A 17,785-nucleotide genomic window follows, 5' to 3' on the forward strand; every position below is an offset into this window, starting at 1 on the left:
AAAATAGGAAACTGAAATTACTTACCGACTGAGATTTCTTTTTCTTCTTCTTTATCGCCCTGAAAAACCCTTGCTTTTCTTTTTCCTTTAGTTGCTCAGAATGAGCATTTTCAGGACTTTTCCTTAACACAGAGGGGGAAAACAAACAAACAGAAAGCAAACTTTAGCAAAAAAAAAAATATGTTTTTACATTGGATTATCTTATGGAGTCATCATTTTCACAGGAATGGGTATGAAGAATCTCCTCAGGCCTCAAACGTCCTAAAACATATAGGGCTGCACCTGAATTCTGATCTAGATTTTTATGATAGAAAATCAGCAGTGCAAAAAGGAAAGCAAATTTGGGGGGCCAGAGGTGAGAAGTAAGACTTACCCAAACCCACAATGAGTTCTGGCAGGTGTTCCAAGTGCATTTGCTAAGGAACTCTATGTACAGGCTGACGACATTAGCTCAGACCACTGTCCAGGGGTTTTGTGTAATCTACATGTGCTACCAATAATTTTTTTGTGTTGACTGATTATATCAACAGTACTCTGCCTAGAGGTCTAATACATTAAGAAAAACACTTGAACTTTTCACTTAAAAGATTTAAAGTTTTGGAAATTAAATAATTCACCATGAGTCTGACTTCAAACATGTTAAGAATATAGGAATACCAATGAAATGCGCAGCAATAAAAGAAAATAGAAATTGTTAAGTGAACACCCTTTCCATCACCTGTTCTGTTTTTAAAACATCCCTTAAACACACCAACTTACCAGGGATCAAAAGCAGTTTGTCTCTTTGAGTGGCTTGTTACACTACTACTTTCTGCTGGCAGCGAAGGTATTCTGTTTGAGGCACTATTATCTAGGAATGTTCCCTCTGGGCGTGGAGATGGGACTGTAATTGGGAAAAAAAAAAATAATACAAAGCTGCCATATATCCATTGTCATCTGAATCTCACTAGCTTTTGTCTCTATTTACCATGCTAATTGTTTACGAAGCATAACAGCCTATCAGCATTGAGAAATGAATGAAAAGACACTAGGTTTTAGCATGTGGAAAACATAACCAGCTTATCCAATTTGCTCCTGCAAGTTGGATAGCAAATTGGGAGATAGCAGCCTCAAAGTAGTCGAAACCTCTTTAGAAAATACGGCTGAAAACTTTCAAGATAAGTTTACTTCTGAAAGAAGCATCTCAGCTATGAAATAAAACTAGTAACAAACACGAAGGGCTTAATAACAATAAATGTATAAGCATGCATAAGCAACATAGATTGCATTTAAATGAGTATGAACAAAACATAGAACTAATATAGCAGCACATAAATGCCATTTATGGATTTGTGTATTTTTACAACCCTGAAGCTACATTTTTAAAAGTTGGTGATATTTATTCCTTTAACTTTAACAAATAAATACAATTCAAGCAAAACAACAATGCAAGGGACAATGAGAAACTTACAAAGAGGACAGGGAGGACACATCAGTAGAGAGAAGAGAAAGAAGGTAGGAAACAAAAGACAAAAAGAGTTGAAAGGTAGGTAAATCAAAAACTAATGGAAGTACTTGAGCTTTAGTACTGAAACAAATCCATACTTCTGCCAAATAAAATTTGTATGTGACTTTTCTTCCATAAAGTAAGTTTGTCCTTACACATTGACCTCCCTCTGCCCACTGCTCAACAAAAAGAACGGAGGGATTTCAAGTTTGTTAAGTATCAACCTCTTTGCCACCAAAGAATCTCACTGAACCAATAAAATGTGACTTTGTAGAAAGTGCACATAAAGATGGAGCAGAACCGAAAGAAAAAGGATAAAGAAAAATTACTACAACATTTCACTTCATGTAGGGATGCTCCAACACATATGCACAAAGCTCGCATTTGAGCAGACAGGTTAGGAGGCCAGTGTGAACGGGCAGAATTTTCTGTTGAATCAACAAGATCTGAGGCCTCTGACTGAATTCAGAATCACCTTCTACTGTAGAGCATAGGTTCTTACATGGGCAACTGACAGCAATTTATCTGTAATAATGTTAAGCACCAACAGTTGGACAAAGTATTCTATTCAAATACTCAGCATAATACAAGAGAGAATGTGGTTCCAAAGGACTACAGGCTTCTAGACTAAATTTGAAGGCACTGTAAATCTTTTTGAGTCACTTTTGTGAGAAACGTAACTAATAAATTATGATGTTGATGACATTGATATAATGCCACAAAAAGCAAACTAAACTTCTCAAGTTGAAGAAATTAAAACCATTTTCTCCAATATCCCAATAATTTAGTAGATTCGTTTGTCTAACCAGTCCCTTAATTACACTATTTTAACTCTAATAAGAATCTTCAGGTTCTTGCACAGTGTCAATGTCTGGATGATTATTAATGTGTGTCCGTGCTGTGTGTGATTGTTGGCAATTTAGAAAAGTTAAGATGGACATGCCTGTAATTTCCAGGCCTATATTACTTAGGCACTTCAGTCTTGATATTCAACATTTAATATCACACTCTTAGAAAGTATTACAATACTGACACAGGATAGGGAGAATAAAGCCCCTCAGTATCAAAGGGTAGCAACAGTTTTTGAAAAAAGTCATTGTGTTCCTCCAAGCTAGCTTGCTTCAATAAACCATAACTAAGATTAACTGCATAATGGGTAAACTGTGGTTAACTTAAAATGGAAGTGAAACCTTCCAGTCTCCTCCTTGCAGCCACACTGGAGAAGAAACAGCATGCATGTGTTAGGCTTACATAGGCTCCTTTCTGTAATTATAAACCAACATTTATGGTTTTGGACAAATACTACCTATGAGTTTGAATGGTCAAATTATTTATATCCAAACATAATCTGTCAGAGCTGCTCATATGTCTATATTTAGAGTAATTAAAAAAAATCTGGATAAGCTGAAGTCGTACAATATCTTGACCTACCAATGATGCATATACAAGTGATAGAGAAAAAGGAGAGATAGGGTGCACCCCTTGTATCCAATACCAAATGAACAGGACCCAAATATATTCAATAGGTTACAAGCAGGCGTAAACTAAATACTGAGATGGAAAACCAGAGAGAATTCAGAGGGCTACTTTAAATTTTAGCTTAAAGCCATTCCATTTCATAAACACTGCACACATATACATATATTCCATTAGTAAAATATTTCAAATTTAAGTATATATTTGGAAGGAATAGAAAGTTTGGTATTTTAAAATACCACTAATTTCAATGGGACAGGCTGACCTTTCCCTCTAAAGACAATGGGATTTCAGCATTCAAAAATGTGGATGAATCACACCAATTATTTCTTGTAGCTGCAGTCATGTCTGAAAAGAAGTTCATCTGTCCAGAGCCTAGACTAAGGCCCAATTCATAGGAGCTGTTGTAATCAAAAATACTCTTCCCTCCTTCACACATGAAAGCAGAAGTTAGCCATTTCCATTTCTAATTTGCTGCAAGCCACAGTTTGCAATTTTATCTAAATGTGAAAAACTGCGCGTAACAGCAAACCAAGATATGTTGGTATTTCTGAATGTCGCCAGTAAGTTAATACAAAAAACTTCTGTTGTATTATTTCTAAGCTACACTCTCAAAGGGGAGCAACACAAAAAGCTATAACCAAGGTTGCAGTCCTATGCACATGTTATGAGTATGCAACCTGAACACAATAGTACTTACTTCTGAGTAAACACGCTTAGGTTTGGTCTGTAAGACTACTTAACTGAACACAAGTCTAAAGGTGCAGCCAAACCTTGCATATCTACCCACAAGTAGAAGCAAAAGTTGTAGAAGAAGGGAAGGAACCTCTACTAAAACAAAAGGACTTTCATCTTTAAGTGTTGCCTAGCTTTAAAAGGACAGAAGGCTCCTCCCACCTGTCCTGAGTTTGTCTGCCTGGGGAAAGAGTGAAATCACTTCTCAAGTTAAATAGGTAGTATCTTTTATCTGAACAATGGAAGAAATATTGATCAAATTCCATGAGATAAAAATACCTCTGTAAAAGCTACCAACTCTCCTAGGTACAGGATCATTATATAGAAGTCTATTTTCTTTTGTGGATGCTCCATCATCTGTGTGCTGATCATGATATGCTCCACCCTAAATAAAAGAACAATCAATTTGTTAAGCCAAAGAGCTCTGTTCTCCATTGGTATGTAACAGGACAAGAAGAAATCTGCCCATAACCTCATTCTACATTTATGAGTATTTGTTAAAATGAAACTTGCCTCCACACAATAAACGAAAGGATTATGTTAAATGATATTTGTTCCAAAGCCGTATATGTTAAGAACTGTAAAGTGACTAGATTTTATTTTTTCGTGAATTAAAAAGGGCACAGCACCCACCCTAGAGCTCTTGCAACTGAAATCAAATCTGGACAGTCCGGTGACCAACAATGAAAGAAAAACACAATTACTTATTACTAAACCCACCCCATCCTGGAGGCTCAGTAACAGAGGAATACCGTATCTAAAATATGCCCCCATCTTGTCTTAAAAACAGCCTGAACTAGAACAAATATTTACACCTCCACAAATAAGTGGGAGAAAAAGGCTGGTTAAAAGTTGAAAAATAGATGATGATAATGACAACAACTGCCATACAGTTTGCTACAGTGACCATCATATATTCTCTACAGGCAACAACCGTTCTGTACAGGGGCTCTGTTCCTGGTCCCTGGGCACATCAGCGGAGCATGTGTAAGCCCGTTCCACCCTCTTTTCCAGCCATTTTGGGGGTCAATGTGATGCCCGCGTGCACAGTCAATTAGACGTGCCTAAAACAGTCGTTGCCTGTATTCACAACAATGCCTGTTTATAGTTCTAGTATTATTTATGGGAACACCTGAATACTGAAGCCAATTCACATTTACTGGCTGTGTTTACCAGTTAAAAGTGCAATTGCATAGAACTGTACATATTTTGAAAAACTACTTAAAATTCCAGGAGTCTGATACTGTTTGCACTCCTAACCCACAGTTTCTACCCACTGAAGCAAATGTGTTTCTTAAACATACAAAGACTGGTCTAATTAACCAAGTTGAAGGATCTTAAGTCAATACAGCACCCCTCTGAATGGTTTGTAGTTGCAACCTGTGCTGTTTTGCCTAGAAATGTGTCCTGAAAACCGCAGCACATAAAAGCTGACACAATTAGTGTGCCCTATGTAAATCAGACACCTTCGAAGTCCCCCCCACTCAAAAACTATCACAAGGTACATGGCTAAAGCAAATGGTATTACCCAGGCATAGCCAAACTCGGGCCTCCAGATGTTTTGGGACTACAACTCCCATCATCCCTGACCACTGGTCCTGTTAGGTAGGGATGATGGGAGTTGTAGTCCCAAAACATCTGGAGGCCCGAGTTTGGCTATGCCTGCTTACTGCATAAAATTACAGATTTAAGATTTTATTTTTGGAGTGTTTCCTCTAGCTAGACCAATTTTTCCAAAACATTAGAAAACCCCCCACTGCTCCCATCATCTAGACTCCTTCGCTTCACCTTACTTCCTGTTTTCTCCTCTTCGTGCTACCTCTCCAGCATATTGCAACTCCCAGACCAATGACTATGTAAGAGCATCCCTGCTAGATAATACCAAGGTATCAGCTAGTGATCCTGTTTCCAAGTGCTCTTCCCTGCTGTTTATCTCTCATTTTTAAAAACCTGTGGAAGTTCTATCCTTTCTTTAAGTACAAGTGCCAATGGCAGGAGTGAGGAATGGAACCTGGCCAGTAAGCAGAATCCTCAGCTCCCCTACCCCATTGGCCACTTTGACCTGTCAGTCGCCTGATGTCACCATGACATCAAGTGACTAAACTTCAATGGAAAGAATCAAGAGCACACCCAATTATTTAATTTTTTTCTTTGCAGGCACAGCTTGGAAGATCTTTTGCATCCCTGGCTTGAATTCAAGTGGAGCTCTTCCCAGTCAGTTTGTATACGGCAAAAAAATTAAAGGCTGCTGAAATGCAAGCCTTGCTTGCAGATGTACAATGAGTGCACTAACTTTCTCGACTGTTCCTTTGGAGTTGTGACCACACCTGAAAAACAGCCTTGTAGGCCAAATTAGGACCCTTGTTGGGCCATAGTTTCCCCATGCCTGACATATGGTTTTAACCTATGCTAGGTGTAGCCTAGTTGTTTGCTTTTCGAAGGAAAGGTGAAGAAATACCCATAATTTCTTTGAATTTCTCCTATCTAAAATCTGCCTGTACTTATCCCAAGGTCAACTACTGTTCAAAACTATTCTTAAAAAAATGTATTCAAAAATCTGGGTAAAACTATTATCAACACAAAGTAATAGCCTTATGACACATGCAACATTCAGGATTGTGAAGGCGACAGAGAACAATGCACATCACCTTGAGCTCCTTGGAAGAAGGCTGGGGTATAAATGTAATAAATAATTTCAAGCATTTATGTTCACACAACAGGTTTCACCTATTTTTATAATAAAGTAAAAGTTCTAAATGGATATCAAAGTGGGCGCTCCCAGGGTGGGGTAGAAGTAATTCCTACATTTAACAATTTAGTTATATGCTCACTCATGACAGACATACAAAATGGGGAAGAGGAGTCTCTCCAACAGTCAAAATTCAAACTAACCCTACTGGTATCTTCTGTACAGTCTTCACGGGAGGAGCCAACAGATCTTGTGAGTGACTTATGCTGCACCTGTGGAGATAATAGTTGCAGGCTGTTTGCTCTGGCTGCCATCCCTTGCCCTACGCTTAAGCCACCCTCTGAGCCCTTGGTCCTCACTCTGTCCCGGCTCACATACATAGAATGTCTATGAGGGCGCTGCTGTGAAGAAAAGGGACTTGTATAACCTAAACCGTAAGAAAAAGATTCATGGGGAGCAGATAAAGAGTGTGAATGGCTTCCATCCATGTGATCTGGCAATTTCAGCTCCTCCATAGTTTTGGAATGTCTTGTAGATGGTCTTCGTGATTCAAGCGTACCGTCACTTCTGTTATTTCTTGCAGAAGGACTCAGCAAAGTCCTGTTGTCAGCATGGCGTGGAGGTGTTGGTGTGGTAGGAGAGTTCAAGTCCAAGCAGCTGGATGGAAAATACCGACTGTTGTTTGGTTCTGCAACTTGAACCCTGGCCTCAGAAAGATTACCCACAGATTTGGAATCTGTCAGAGCCCCATGACTTTTTGACTTTGTTCGATATGAGGGACTCTTTGAAGACTGAGGAATAGTATCAATGTAACTGTGACGGCTATGCCTTTCGCCTGGTTGCAGCGTGCCAGTTTTGCTCTGAGAACTCTCCATAAATGAGTGACGGTTGTGCTGAGATCTGGAATTTGACTTCAAGTATTTTGTACCTGGACCATCAGATGCTTTGGGATCCGAATTAAAATCAAACTCAGTTTTTGTTTTTGCTTCTTTTGGACTGAGGAGGTGTGGGATGTTGTTATTAGCTAGATCCTTGCTTCCAGATCCAGGAGCGTTAGTTGGCTTTTTTGAAAGCATTGGGCTATGTGAAGCAACAGGCATATTTCCATTTAGAAAGCTTTCATTTGATGGAAGAACTTCTTCTCTCTGCAATCCAACTCCTATATTCTGTATATCTTTGCTGTTTGATCTGTGATGAGACTGTACAGCAGTACTTTTGCTAGCTTGAGTTCTATATTATAAAACACAGAGAAAACACACGTTAATTTCTACGTTTAAACACCAGTTGCTTCAGTAAACTTGGTGTTTAAGATTTGCTTACATACAGGATGGACTGGAGACTGTTGGCACTGAGATGGCTAACTTGTTTGTTCCAAGTGCCTAGTAAGTTAGAACAATTAAAGGAGAACCCGCAAGATCAAGTTTTTAAAAGTAAAAGATGCACAGAATCAAAATGAACAAAGAAGCAATGAAGAGTACTTTGTTCACTCCTGATATGACTCAGGTGTAGGAGGCTCAAAAACACAAATGGCACAGCAACTGTCATCAACACAGAAGGTACTCTTCACATGAGTCACTGTGCCCAGTTAATAGGCAACAGTTTCCATTAAGTCCAGTGGACATGTGAATTGCTAGGGCATCAATATCCCAATATCCCGGTGGCAAGAGATGGTTTGCACTTACCTGTTGGATAAGGTGTTACTATCTCCATGGTAAGGTTTTCTTTTAGTTGACCGTGAAGGTGAACGATCCAAGAGCCTCTGAGTTTGAAACGCTGGGTGGTTCAGACACTGCTCTGTTAAGTATCTGTCAGCTGGATCCAGTTTCAGTAAGTTCTTTTGAACAGAAATTCAGGTTTAAGTAATAAAGATGAATTGTATACCATTTGGAAGCAAAAAGTATTTGGCCAATTAATATTTAAACACTGCAATTTCTAAGAAATATTTTGTGCAACTGAAAACTATTTTAAACTATTTGCCTATTTTTCCTCTATCTTAAAACACTGACTCTAAGTACTATACGTATTGTGAAAAACTCACGCTACAAACTCACACTACAAACTGATGTAGATGTATTCAGCATGAATAACCCTGGGGCCCAGTAGCCACTGGAACCTATAACATTTGGGCCTGATAACAAGCAGTTGGGTTGCTGCAGAAGGTAGGAAATAGATTTTATTTTCTATTTGGCTCCTAAAAAACTTAAGTTTCACAAAACCATTTTGTTCCTCTGGTTATTCATTTATTTTAATAAGCTGGAGAAGGCACTTACTGAAATAAACACCATTATCTCTATTGCTAACGTGTTAACACATTATTTATATTAATGTGGACTAAATTCAGTTTTTTGTATCCCCTGAAAAGAGGTCTACATTGTGGTAAATAGTAGAATTACACTGCTTTCACAGACAAAAATAATGAATGAAAAATACAATTTTCTATTTTTTAAAAACAGAGTAATACTCAGCAAAAGGCATAATTCCCCTGAAGTATCCCTGGTACCGTTTCAAATATTTGAAGCTGATTTGAAAAAGAAATCAGCATCACACAGATTTACTACTAACATCAGAACAGCAGTGGAACATAGAAACAATAATACATAGAAAAACAATATTCCTACCTTCATAAGGTCAAGTAAAACACCACTTAAGATTCCTAAATATCTCCTTTCCAAAGACTGTGGATGGTTAACTGCAGGAAACTGTATAAAAATAATTTCCATACATTAGGAAGGCACATTTATAAAGGTCATCAAAACACTGTTTGTGGTATATGCTGCCTAAAATACCTGGGACAACATACAATAGCATAGATAGCTTAAATACAGATTGGCCTCTTGAAATAATCACACACATTAGAAAAACACAAAGATAATCACCTTATTAAAAAGGTAAAGGTACCCCTGCCCGTACGGGCCAGTCGTGTCCGACTCTAGGGTTGTGCGCCCATCTCACTTAAGAGGCCAGGAGCCAGCGCTGTCCGAAGACACTTCCGGGTCACGTGGCCAGCGTGACGAAGCTGCTCTGGCGAACCGGCACCTGAGCAGCACACGGAAACGCCGTTTACCTTCCCGCTATAAAGCGGTATCTATTTATCTACTTGCACTTAGGGGTGCTTTCGAACTGCTAGGTGGGCAGGAGCTGGGACCGAAAGACGGGAGCTCACCCCGCCGCGGGGATTCGAACTGCCAACCATACGATCGGCAAGTCCTAGGCACTGAGGTTTTACCCACAGCGCCACCCGCGTCCCAATCACCTTATTAAGGTCATACTAAATGCACTCTATGTTTTGAAAAAGGTTAATAGCATTTGTGCAGTCAGGGAGGAATAGAAAAGGGAGGAAGTCAGACCAGGACTATTGTGGTGGAAGGAAAGGAAAAGATGGGTTAATGCCCCTATTTTTTTCCAATTAAAATGAAATTAGAATTAGTTTCAAAGTATCCTTTATCTACAGATGTGTTTAATTAAATGTGAATAACTGAAATACAGATGTGAAAAGGAAACTTCTACATGTTTGATGTATTGCAGTATTTTAATATTTTTTTGGAAGCTGCCCAGAGTGGCTGGGGAAGCCCAGCCAGATGGGCGAGGTATAAATAATAAATTATTATATTATTATTATTACATATATGTCAAGGGCCGGATGATGTTTTTCAGTTCAAGCATAGCATAGTTGAATAGTCATGTCCACTTGCTGTTAGAACTAAGCGCGAAAGAGCTTGCTATACTTCCTTGCCAGCATTAGGTTGCAGCAATTTGACAGCACTTCAGATGGTGCAGGAAGGCTAATGGCATCATCACGTCACACAGTGAACTGAAAAGGGGTTCTGTGTAACACTCTTGTGCTGCAGAGGCGCTGTGGTAGTTCTAGGGAGTGGAATTTAGCACCAGATCATCTGGCCACGCCAGTGTAGTGTAGCTCTTTAAAAATCACACAGTAGCTACGTAGTCAACCACAAAATGCTATAAAATGCAGTTTGGACATAGGTAAAATATTCCACTAAAGGTTGTAAAGTTTCAGGGCACTATTTACAGTTTTATTTTTTGTCAAGAACTGAACAAAAACAATACGTCAATGGTAAGCTTCCACATGTACATTGCTTTCTATATAATATTTTTGTAAGAAAAAAGTCATCATGCTGCAAGTTTGTGTGGCCACCACTAGCGAATTGCAGCATGACAACAGTGGGAAGTGCAAGTGAGCAAGCCAGCAGAGTAGGCAAATAAGTGGGCCAACTGGAAGTTCAGGCAGGCGTTGTTATTGCTGTCATTGCCACCTGTGTGCCCGCTCACTAAAAGGCATGCACAAGAGGGCAAAGGAAGTCCGGGGTCTGAGTGAACAGGTGGTCCAGCTGAGCAAGTGATTCAGAGTAGGTGGTCCAGAAGAGCGAGTGAGCAGGCAGCCCAAGGCGGCCTTCATTTGCTTCTTGTTGTTGTCACGGCTGCCGCTGCCAAAGAGAGTCTTTCTCCCCTTCAACCATCGCTACCAGAAGGAAGTGTGCAATATTAAATATATGCTTCCTTCTGTTGGTGGTGGCATGAGGTGAAACACCTTCTCCTGTTTGTTTGCCTCTCCTCTATAAGAAGTGGCAGAAGTGGGATCTTGGGACTGGAGTGAGCTGTAAGGGGATTCTTAGGGGATGGACGCTGGCAGCAAGATGGCGGTGTAGAAGGTAAGCAGGGTGAGGGAGTAGGTGGGGCAGCGGGTAGGTGGGAGTAGAAATTTAAAGGAGATGTGGGGCGTTGGTTGGGGGTGCTGAAGGAGCAGTGAGGGGATGGGGGTTTAGGTGAGGGGTGGGGAGGAGGGCAGGGGTGGGGAGCAATGAAAGCGGGGGGGGGGGGCAGCTCCTAGCAGATATTATATTTGGTTCTGTCTAGAATTTGATCCACCAGAGTTTACAAACTGCTCATTTTCTTGCTCTGGAAGATGTCTTGCATATACAATATCCTTTGGCAAACTGCTGGATCCAAAAGTAGGTCACATAAATGGTTTGAGAGCTTAATAGTGAGAGTTCTTCCCAAGTATAGCTTTAATTACATAACTTTTCAGCACTAGCATACAACATTCCAGACTGCTTGTCTCCCTTGATTAATAATGTTAACAACTGAAGGAGAGCTGTTGTAAGAAGACATACTGGAAAGGGAGTCATCATATATCTCAAATAGCAGGGTTTCGCAAAACTTCAAAGGGTGAAGAGCTTGATCTCTTACTGCACTCTTCATTTAAATTACAGGAACTACTGCAACTTAGTATCTACTTAATTGCAATTAATTTTACAAGTTGCCTAACTAAGAGGGTGATGTTCAACATTAGTCATACTCAGAGCAGACCCAAGTTGCTATACTACTGCAGATTATTTTAACGTTTTAAATATGCAGTGAAGTCTTAGAATATCTTAAAAGATTTCCCCAACAGATGGGCTCTTCTGGTTGTCCAGATAAAATCTTTCTGAGGATGGAACTTTTTATTATATGGAAGATGGTAAAACAAGCTGCATCAAATATAAATTAATAATAATAACAATTTATTTTTTATACTCCGCACATCTGGCTGGGTTTCTACTCTGGGCGGCTCCCAACAGAGTGCAATAAAATGTCAAACATTAAAAACTTCCCTAAACATCATAAATATAATGGGCTTTTTGTAAAGGAGTGATTGCCCCCAGCCAAAGATAAAACACTGCTTATGCTGCCATCTCTTGTTATTAATCTCCAGAAAGAACCCTTGGTAAGTTGACTTTTGCCAATGGCACCTGTCCTGTCCTGCTCAAAAGTTATGTTCTTTCTAATCTGGTAACAGAGGCTAACAGGTTAAAATTTGTTTTGACTTGCTGTGTTGACACTTCTGGAAACTCTTACACAGTGTAGAACAAGCAATATTTATCCATTTTTTAAAAAAATATTGAAATAAATATCATTTATTTATGTTAAATTAATTATTTTAAACGTGAAACATACATATTTTATCTGTGAAATATACATATTTAATTCACTATATAGTATGGACTATCTATCCTTCCAATCTGTAAATTTCAAATTTGCTGTGAACGGAATACTAGGAAATTTCTCTCCCCCCCCCACCGACTAGACCTTGTGCATAGGGACCCATGTTAATGAATCATAATTACACACTTGTGTTAGTAGTGAAAAACAGAAGTGGAAAAACATTTATAAATATCTACCTCATTACAAAAATATTTATTGAACAGGACAATTATTTTGGTACACACTATTGTCCAAACAATTCACCAGCTGGAAACATGGATGAAAAACTTAATTTAAGCATTACCCGCAGCCCATGGAAACGGGGATTGCTGTAGAAAAGCTTCATTTGCTCTGCAGGGAGTGGTCCTAGCACCTTCTGAATTGTAAAAAGTTGGTCAATTTCACTTTCGCCAGGAAACAAGGGCTGTCCGTCACTAAGTTCCCCAAGAATACAGCCTACTGACCACATATCTACAGACTTGCCATACGGGGCTCTGAAAAGAAAACACATGGATGTTATTGCTACTTTGCACACTAATACAAATATTAAATTTAACAAATCAATGTTTTAGGGTTTCCCCCTGTATTGTATCTAGGAAGAAATTCAGTATCAGGGGTCTCTCATCCTTTAGAGAAAAAAGCTCTCTGCTCACTCCCCCACCTTTCATTGGCTTTTCCTTAGAGCACCAATAGTTAAGGTAATATACAGAGGAAAATATAGTAATTGTACATGCTTCCATCGAAAAACTGGTTTTGAATTTGGAAAAACCTGCCAGCCTTTTTATAGGAATTCACTCAAAAAAATATCCCTCCCCCCAATCAGAATTACTAATGCTCTTGTTGATCTGACAGCTGAACTGAACAAAATGTCTTTGGTACACTGAACATGTAGGTCAGGATGTTAGTCACATCTATTCCATTAATTAAGCTAAAAGAACCCAAAATGATATTTTAAACAGCAATAAACTCTTCAAAAATGTATTAAAAATTAAAATTTGTTTTTTTAAAAAAAGTCTAACATTTCGTTTTAAGAACCCTAGTTGATTAGACCAAAGACCCATCTCGCCCAGCATTCTGTTTCCACAGTGGCCAATCAGATCTCTTTAAGCCTGCTAGCAGGACCAGAGTGCAACAGCACTCTCCCAACTTATGATTCCCAGCCATGAGTACAGTGGTACCTCTGGATGCGAACGCCGCTTCCGCGCATGACGTCATTTTGAGCATCTGCGCATGCACGAGTGGCAAAACCTGGAAGTAACGCGTTCCATTACTTCCGGGTCGCCGCGGAGCGCAACCCGAAAATGCTTAACCTGAAGCGTATTCATCCCGAGGTATGACTGTATTCAGAGGCATCAGGGCCAGGCAGGAAAGGCATTTTGGCACCTGAGGCTAACCACAAAATAGCCCACACACAACCCCCGCCAAAGAAGAAGGGGTGAGTGAAGATCTGCATCAGGAACACATCAGTAACAAGGGGAAAATAAATATCTTCATTGGGAACAAGGCTGGGAGGAGACCAGCAGCGCCGCCTATTCACCAAAAGGCCTCTGTAGATGTGGCTTGGGCTGCTGCTGCTAAGGAGGCAGCAGATCTGGCCTCCAAGAAGGGTGCCACAGCTGTTGTTACTACCGCAGAAGCAGTATCTTCATTGACAATGACTCTAAGGTCCATTTTTCTAGCCAGTCTCTGTCAATTCAGACTTCATTAGCATATATGTGAGATCTGGTGTTTTTTGTTTCAATCCACAAACTCACACCAGATTGCATTTTTCATCTTATCTCCCATTCATTTATTTCCAATCTCCCAGTTTGGAGATATTCTTTTGGCGCTTCTCATAATCTTTTCATTTTAACTACCTCGAGCAATTTGGTATCGTCACCAAACCTCATAACCTCACAACGCACTCCTAACTCCTAATGAACAAGTTAAAAAGCACAGGTCCCAGAACTGATCCTTGCGGGACTCTACTTTCTACATTCATACACTGGGAGAACTGTCCATCCATTTATTCCTACTCTATATTTCCAGTTTCTTAACCATAAGCAGCAACCTTAGCAGAAAGGTACTGCATCAAGCCTTACATATCCGGAAAGTAAGATAATGTTTTTAGGATAAAGTAAGATGGTGTTTTTAGGAGAATCAAGGTGGCTGAGGAAAGCCGTTCTGGTCTCTCCTTCCATTTTCTGTGGGTAATAACTGTGCTTTTTTCTAAAAAAATAATAATGTTTAGGGATACTCTCATTTTGATGCAAGAAAATCACCATTTTATAGTTCAAATTGGGAAAAATAAATACAGTAAATGAAAAAAATACAAAGATTCACAAAACGTTTAGGGGTATGCATACCCCTGTGTACCCCCAGAAAAAAGCACTGGGTAATAAAAACATAATAACATCCTTACTGAATCAGGCTACTCGTCCATCTAGTTCAGCATTCTGTTCTCACAGTGGCCAACTAGATGCACAAGGGAAGCTTGCAAGCAAGACCAAAGCATAATGTACTCTCATGGGTACATTCCACACAATAAAAACCTGAATGCCCAGAATGTCTTCCTAGCAAATATTGTTTAAATGATACAAAAGAGACTCATGTTTAAACTGAATATGCATGTGCATATGTTCAATTTATTGCTGCCAGAATTGCAAACAGTATGTAGATCTCATAAATGAGAAACAGCCAAGAGACAAAATACTTGAGTTTTATCTGAGCAAACTATGTGATTACCTGGCAGGAGCTTACATTAATAGGGTTGCTATATTTCAAAAGGTGAAAATCCGGTATACTGTATAACAATCCAAGGCTACCTGTAACTATTTTACTTTCACCTTATGTGTTTGAAATGTCAACAGTGTTCTTCCACTGCCCATGTTTATCTGACCTTGGTCGTCCCTCTGTCCTTCTAACCAACTACAAGTAACTGCTGCTTTCTACTTCAATGGGGAAAAACATTTAAAAATAACCACTCTCTTTCCCCTTGCAAAAAATAAATCCCAAATTTACATCAACAGCAACAGTTGATGGGTATACAGTGGTGCCTCGCAAGACGAAAAGAATCCGTTCCGCGAGTCTCTTCGTCTAGTGGTTTTTTCGTCTTGCGAAGCAAGCCCATTAGCGGCTTAGCGGATTAGCGCTATTAGCGGCTTAGCGGCTTTTAGCGGCTTAAAAAAAAGGGGGGGGGGAGTCGGAAAAACTCGCAAGACATTTTCGTCTTGCAAAGCAAGCCCGTAGGGAAAATCATCTTGCGAAGCACCTCCAAAACAGAAAACCCTTTCGTCTAGCGGGTTTTTCATCTTGCGAGGCATTCGTCTTGCGGGGCACCACTGTACCTCTTTCCCCTTATACTGCAGTACACTAGTCCCCTGCTGCTGAAAGCTTATTTTCAGTTGCTTTCTTCACATTTACCACACATAAATATTGGCGTATAAAGGCCAAATCAGGACTAGTCTTGGTTTGCTTTGTTCTCCCCACTAGAGTCTGCAAAGTGCATCAGAACATGCACCGAAGCCAAGAAGTTACTCCTGCTGATAGAAATGTTAAAATTGAAGCTACAGCAAGCAACTCCCGAGAACACCCCTCTAAGGATAATATCTGAACAGACGTTCTGTTCAAAACAGCAGTGGAATAAGCTCTCTCTTATTATTAAGTTTGTATTACTACCCAGTAACAAAGGTTTTCAATAATACTGTGAACTCACAAAACAAATACAACAACTAAAATGCAACCATGAAAGCTATTTGAAAATAATTAAAATACAAATTATCTTAAGAATGAACAGGAGTGTAAGAGAGAGGAAGCTCTTCATAGTCATGCTAGTAAAAGCTTTACAATTCTTGTAAGTCAAGGGAAATTATAGGTTATTACCATGGGAAAAAGTCATAAAATATTTGGTAGTATAATTAGCTATTTGTCAGGTTTCCCTGCTCTCTTTCAGGCTTATTAAAATGGCACTGTAGCATATAAGGAATTCAAAACTCTAATGTTTTCAATACTCAGAAAAAAAATATATAAAACAGCTAAAGTGCAAAAAATGACCCATATTAATTATAATCATAACCACAAAGAGAGAAAGATGTGTGGGCTATACCTGGAGCATCTAAAATTATTTCTTTATCCATATTAAAGTAAAGCCACACTTTGGAAGCACATAACTCAAGAAATAGTGAAATTTGAAGTATCTTAATATACACTGCAGCATATGTATATATGTGTCATTTAAACTGTATTCAAATGAATTTAAAATTTATTCAAGAGCTGCATTACCCTACCCAGAAATTTTAATTTTAGGGGGGAGAGAATGGGATTTTCTGGGCCCTACTCATCCACTTCACAATAATTATTGCCCAGACCATTTTTTCTTGAGTTGAACAGCCCTTAAGCAGAAACACAGGCTGATGTTAAATGCACCTTTCCATTTAACAGGTCTTTTTATGTGCAAATAAAAATGGGAACACTGGGATTGCAGGTATCAAAGGACAATTTCCTCCTCTGCTGTGGCCCTGAGGAAAATCCCCATTTGAAAGCTTAGAGGGGGAAACCCACATTGGCACCAATGCGGAATTTCTTCCCTGATGGAAATGGCAACTTCAGAGAAGAGATTTTCTCTTCTCTGTGCAGCAAGGCAGAAAGGGGTTAAATTTACCTTCCACAGCAGCAGCTAGCTGAATTGAGTTGAGGTCATTTTAATTTATTTTAGTATTTTAATTTTTGTATGTTTTAAAGTATGGCTGTGATTTTTTTCTTGATTTTAGTGTTTTATCTTTTTGTAAACCATTTTGAGGTTGGTTTGTTTTTTACAATCAAAGCAGTGTATAAATTTTATGAAATAAATAAAGAAAATGCAGAGAAACATTTAAAGTCAGATCTAGGATGGACCAAGACTTAAAGAAATGACAAGAGGTAAGAGACAATAGAATATGGGGAGGGGCAGAACAATCCCCAGGGTTGAGCTACAATACTGCATATGGTGAATGACAGTCTCATAGTGACTCTCACAGCGCTGACCAGAATGGAAGAAGATAAGGCATGCAGGAAGTTCAGATGCTGGTAATTGGTACATAATGTGGTAACATGTAAGGAAATAAGACACACAAACTGACCAGATGCTTGGAGAATGTGCATATAAAAGAAAAACCAAGAAAGTGAGAAAAAAACTGACCCAGTTTTCGAATACATAAATCAGAGGTACCAGAAACTCGACTACCAGGAGGCCACATGAATATCTGCTGGGCAGGGCTCTTCACACACACATTCCTGGGCTCTATGGAATGCTCAAATGAATGGGCTCCAAACAGATGCCAAAATATACAGTCTAGTTGCTGCAGAAGTTGACCATCTGTGGCCCAAAACATGTAAGGCTAACAGATTTCATTAGAATCCAATCCTATAAAAACATTTTTGCCTTTTTTTTTTTAGAACGA

General features: G+C 39.3%; 1 protein-coding gene across 4 annotated transcripts in view; it reads right to left on the reverse strand.

Moving 5' to 3' along the window:
- CDKL5 (cyclin dependent kinase like 5) overlaps positions 1–17,785 on the reverse strand; it is a 67,504-nt gene that overhangs the window by 15,276 nt on the left and 34,443 nt on the right. For 3 of the 4 annotated variants that reach the window (XM_081859062.1, XM_081859059.1, XM_081859060.1), the window contains exons 9-15: positions 12,673–12,862; positions 9,005–9,085; positions 8,069–8,220; positions 6,590–7,616; positions 3,977–4,082; positions 760–883; positions 26–122 (exon numbers count right to left, since the gene is read on the reverse strand). In XM_081859062.1, coding sequence (XP_081715188.1) covers positions 26–122; positions 760–883; positions 3,977–4,082; positions 6,590–7,616; positions 8,069–8,220; positions 9,005–9,085; positions 12,673–12,862 — 1,777 coding nt within the window. The remainder of the gene's footprint in view (positions 1–25; positions 123–759; positions 884–3,976; positions 4,083–6,589; positions 7,617–8,068; positions 8,221–9,004; positions 9,086–12,672; positions 12,863–17,785) is intronic. The other variant, XM_081859061.1, reaches the window with a different exon arrangement.

The sequence above is a fragment of the Podarcis erhardii genome, assembly GCF_964252035.2.
Source record: "Podarcis erhardii genome assembly, chromosome: 4".
NCBI classification, from domain to species: domain Eukaryota; kingdom Metazoa; phylum Chordata; class Lepidosauria; order Squamata; family Lacertidae; genus Podarcis; species Podarcis erhardii.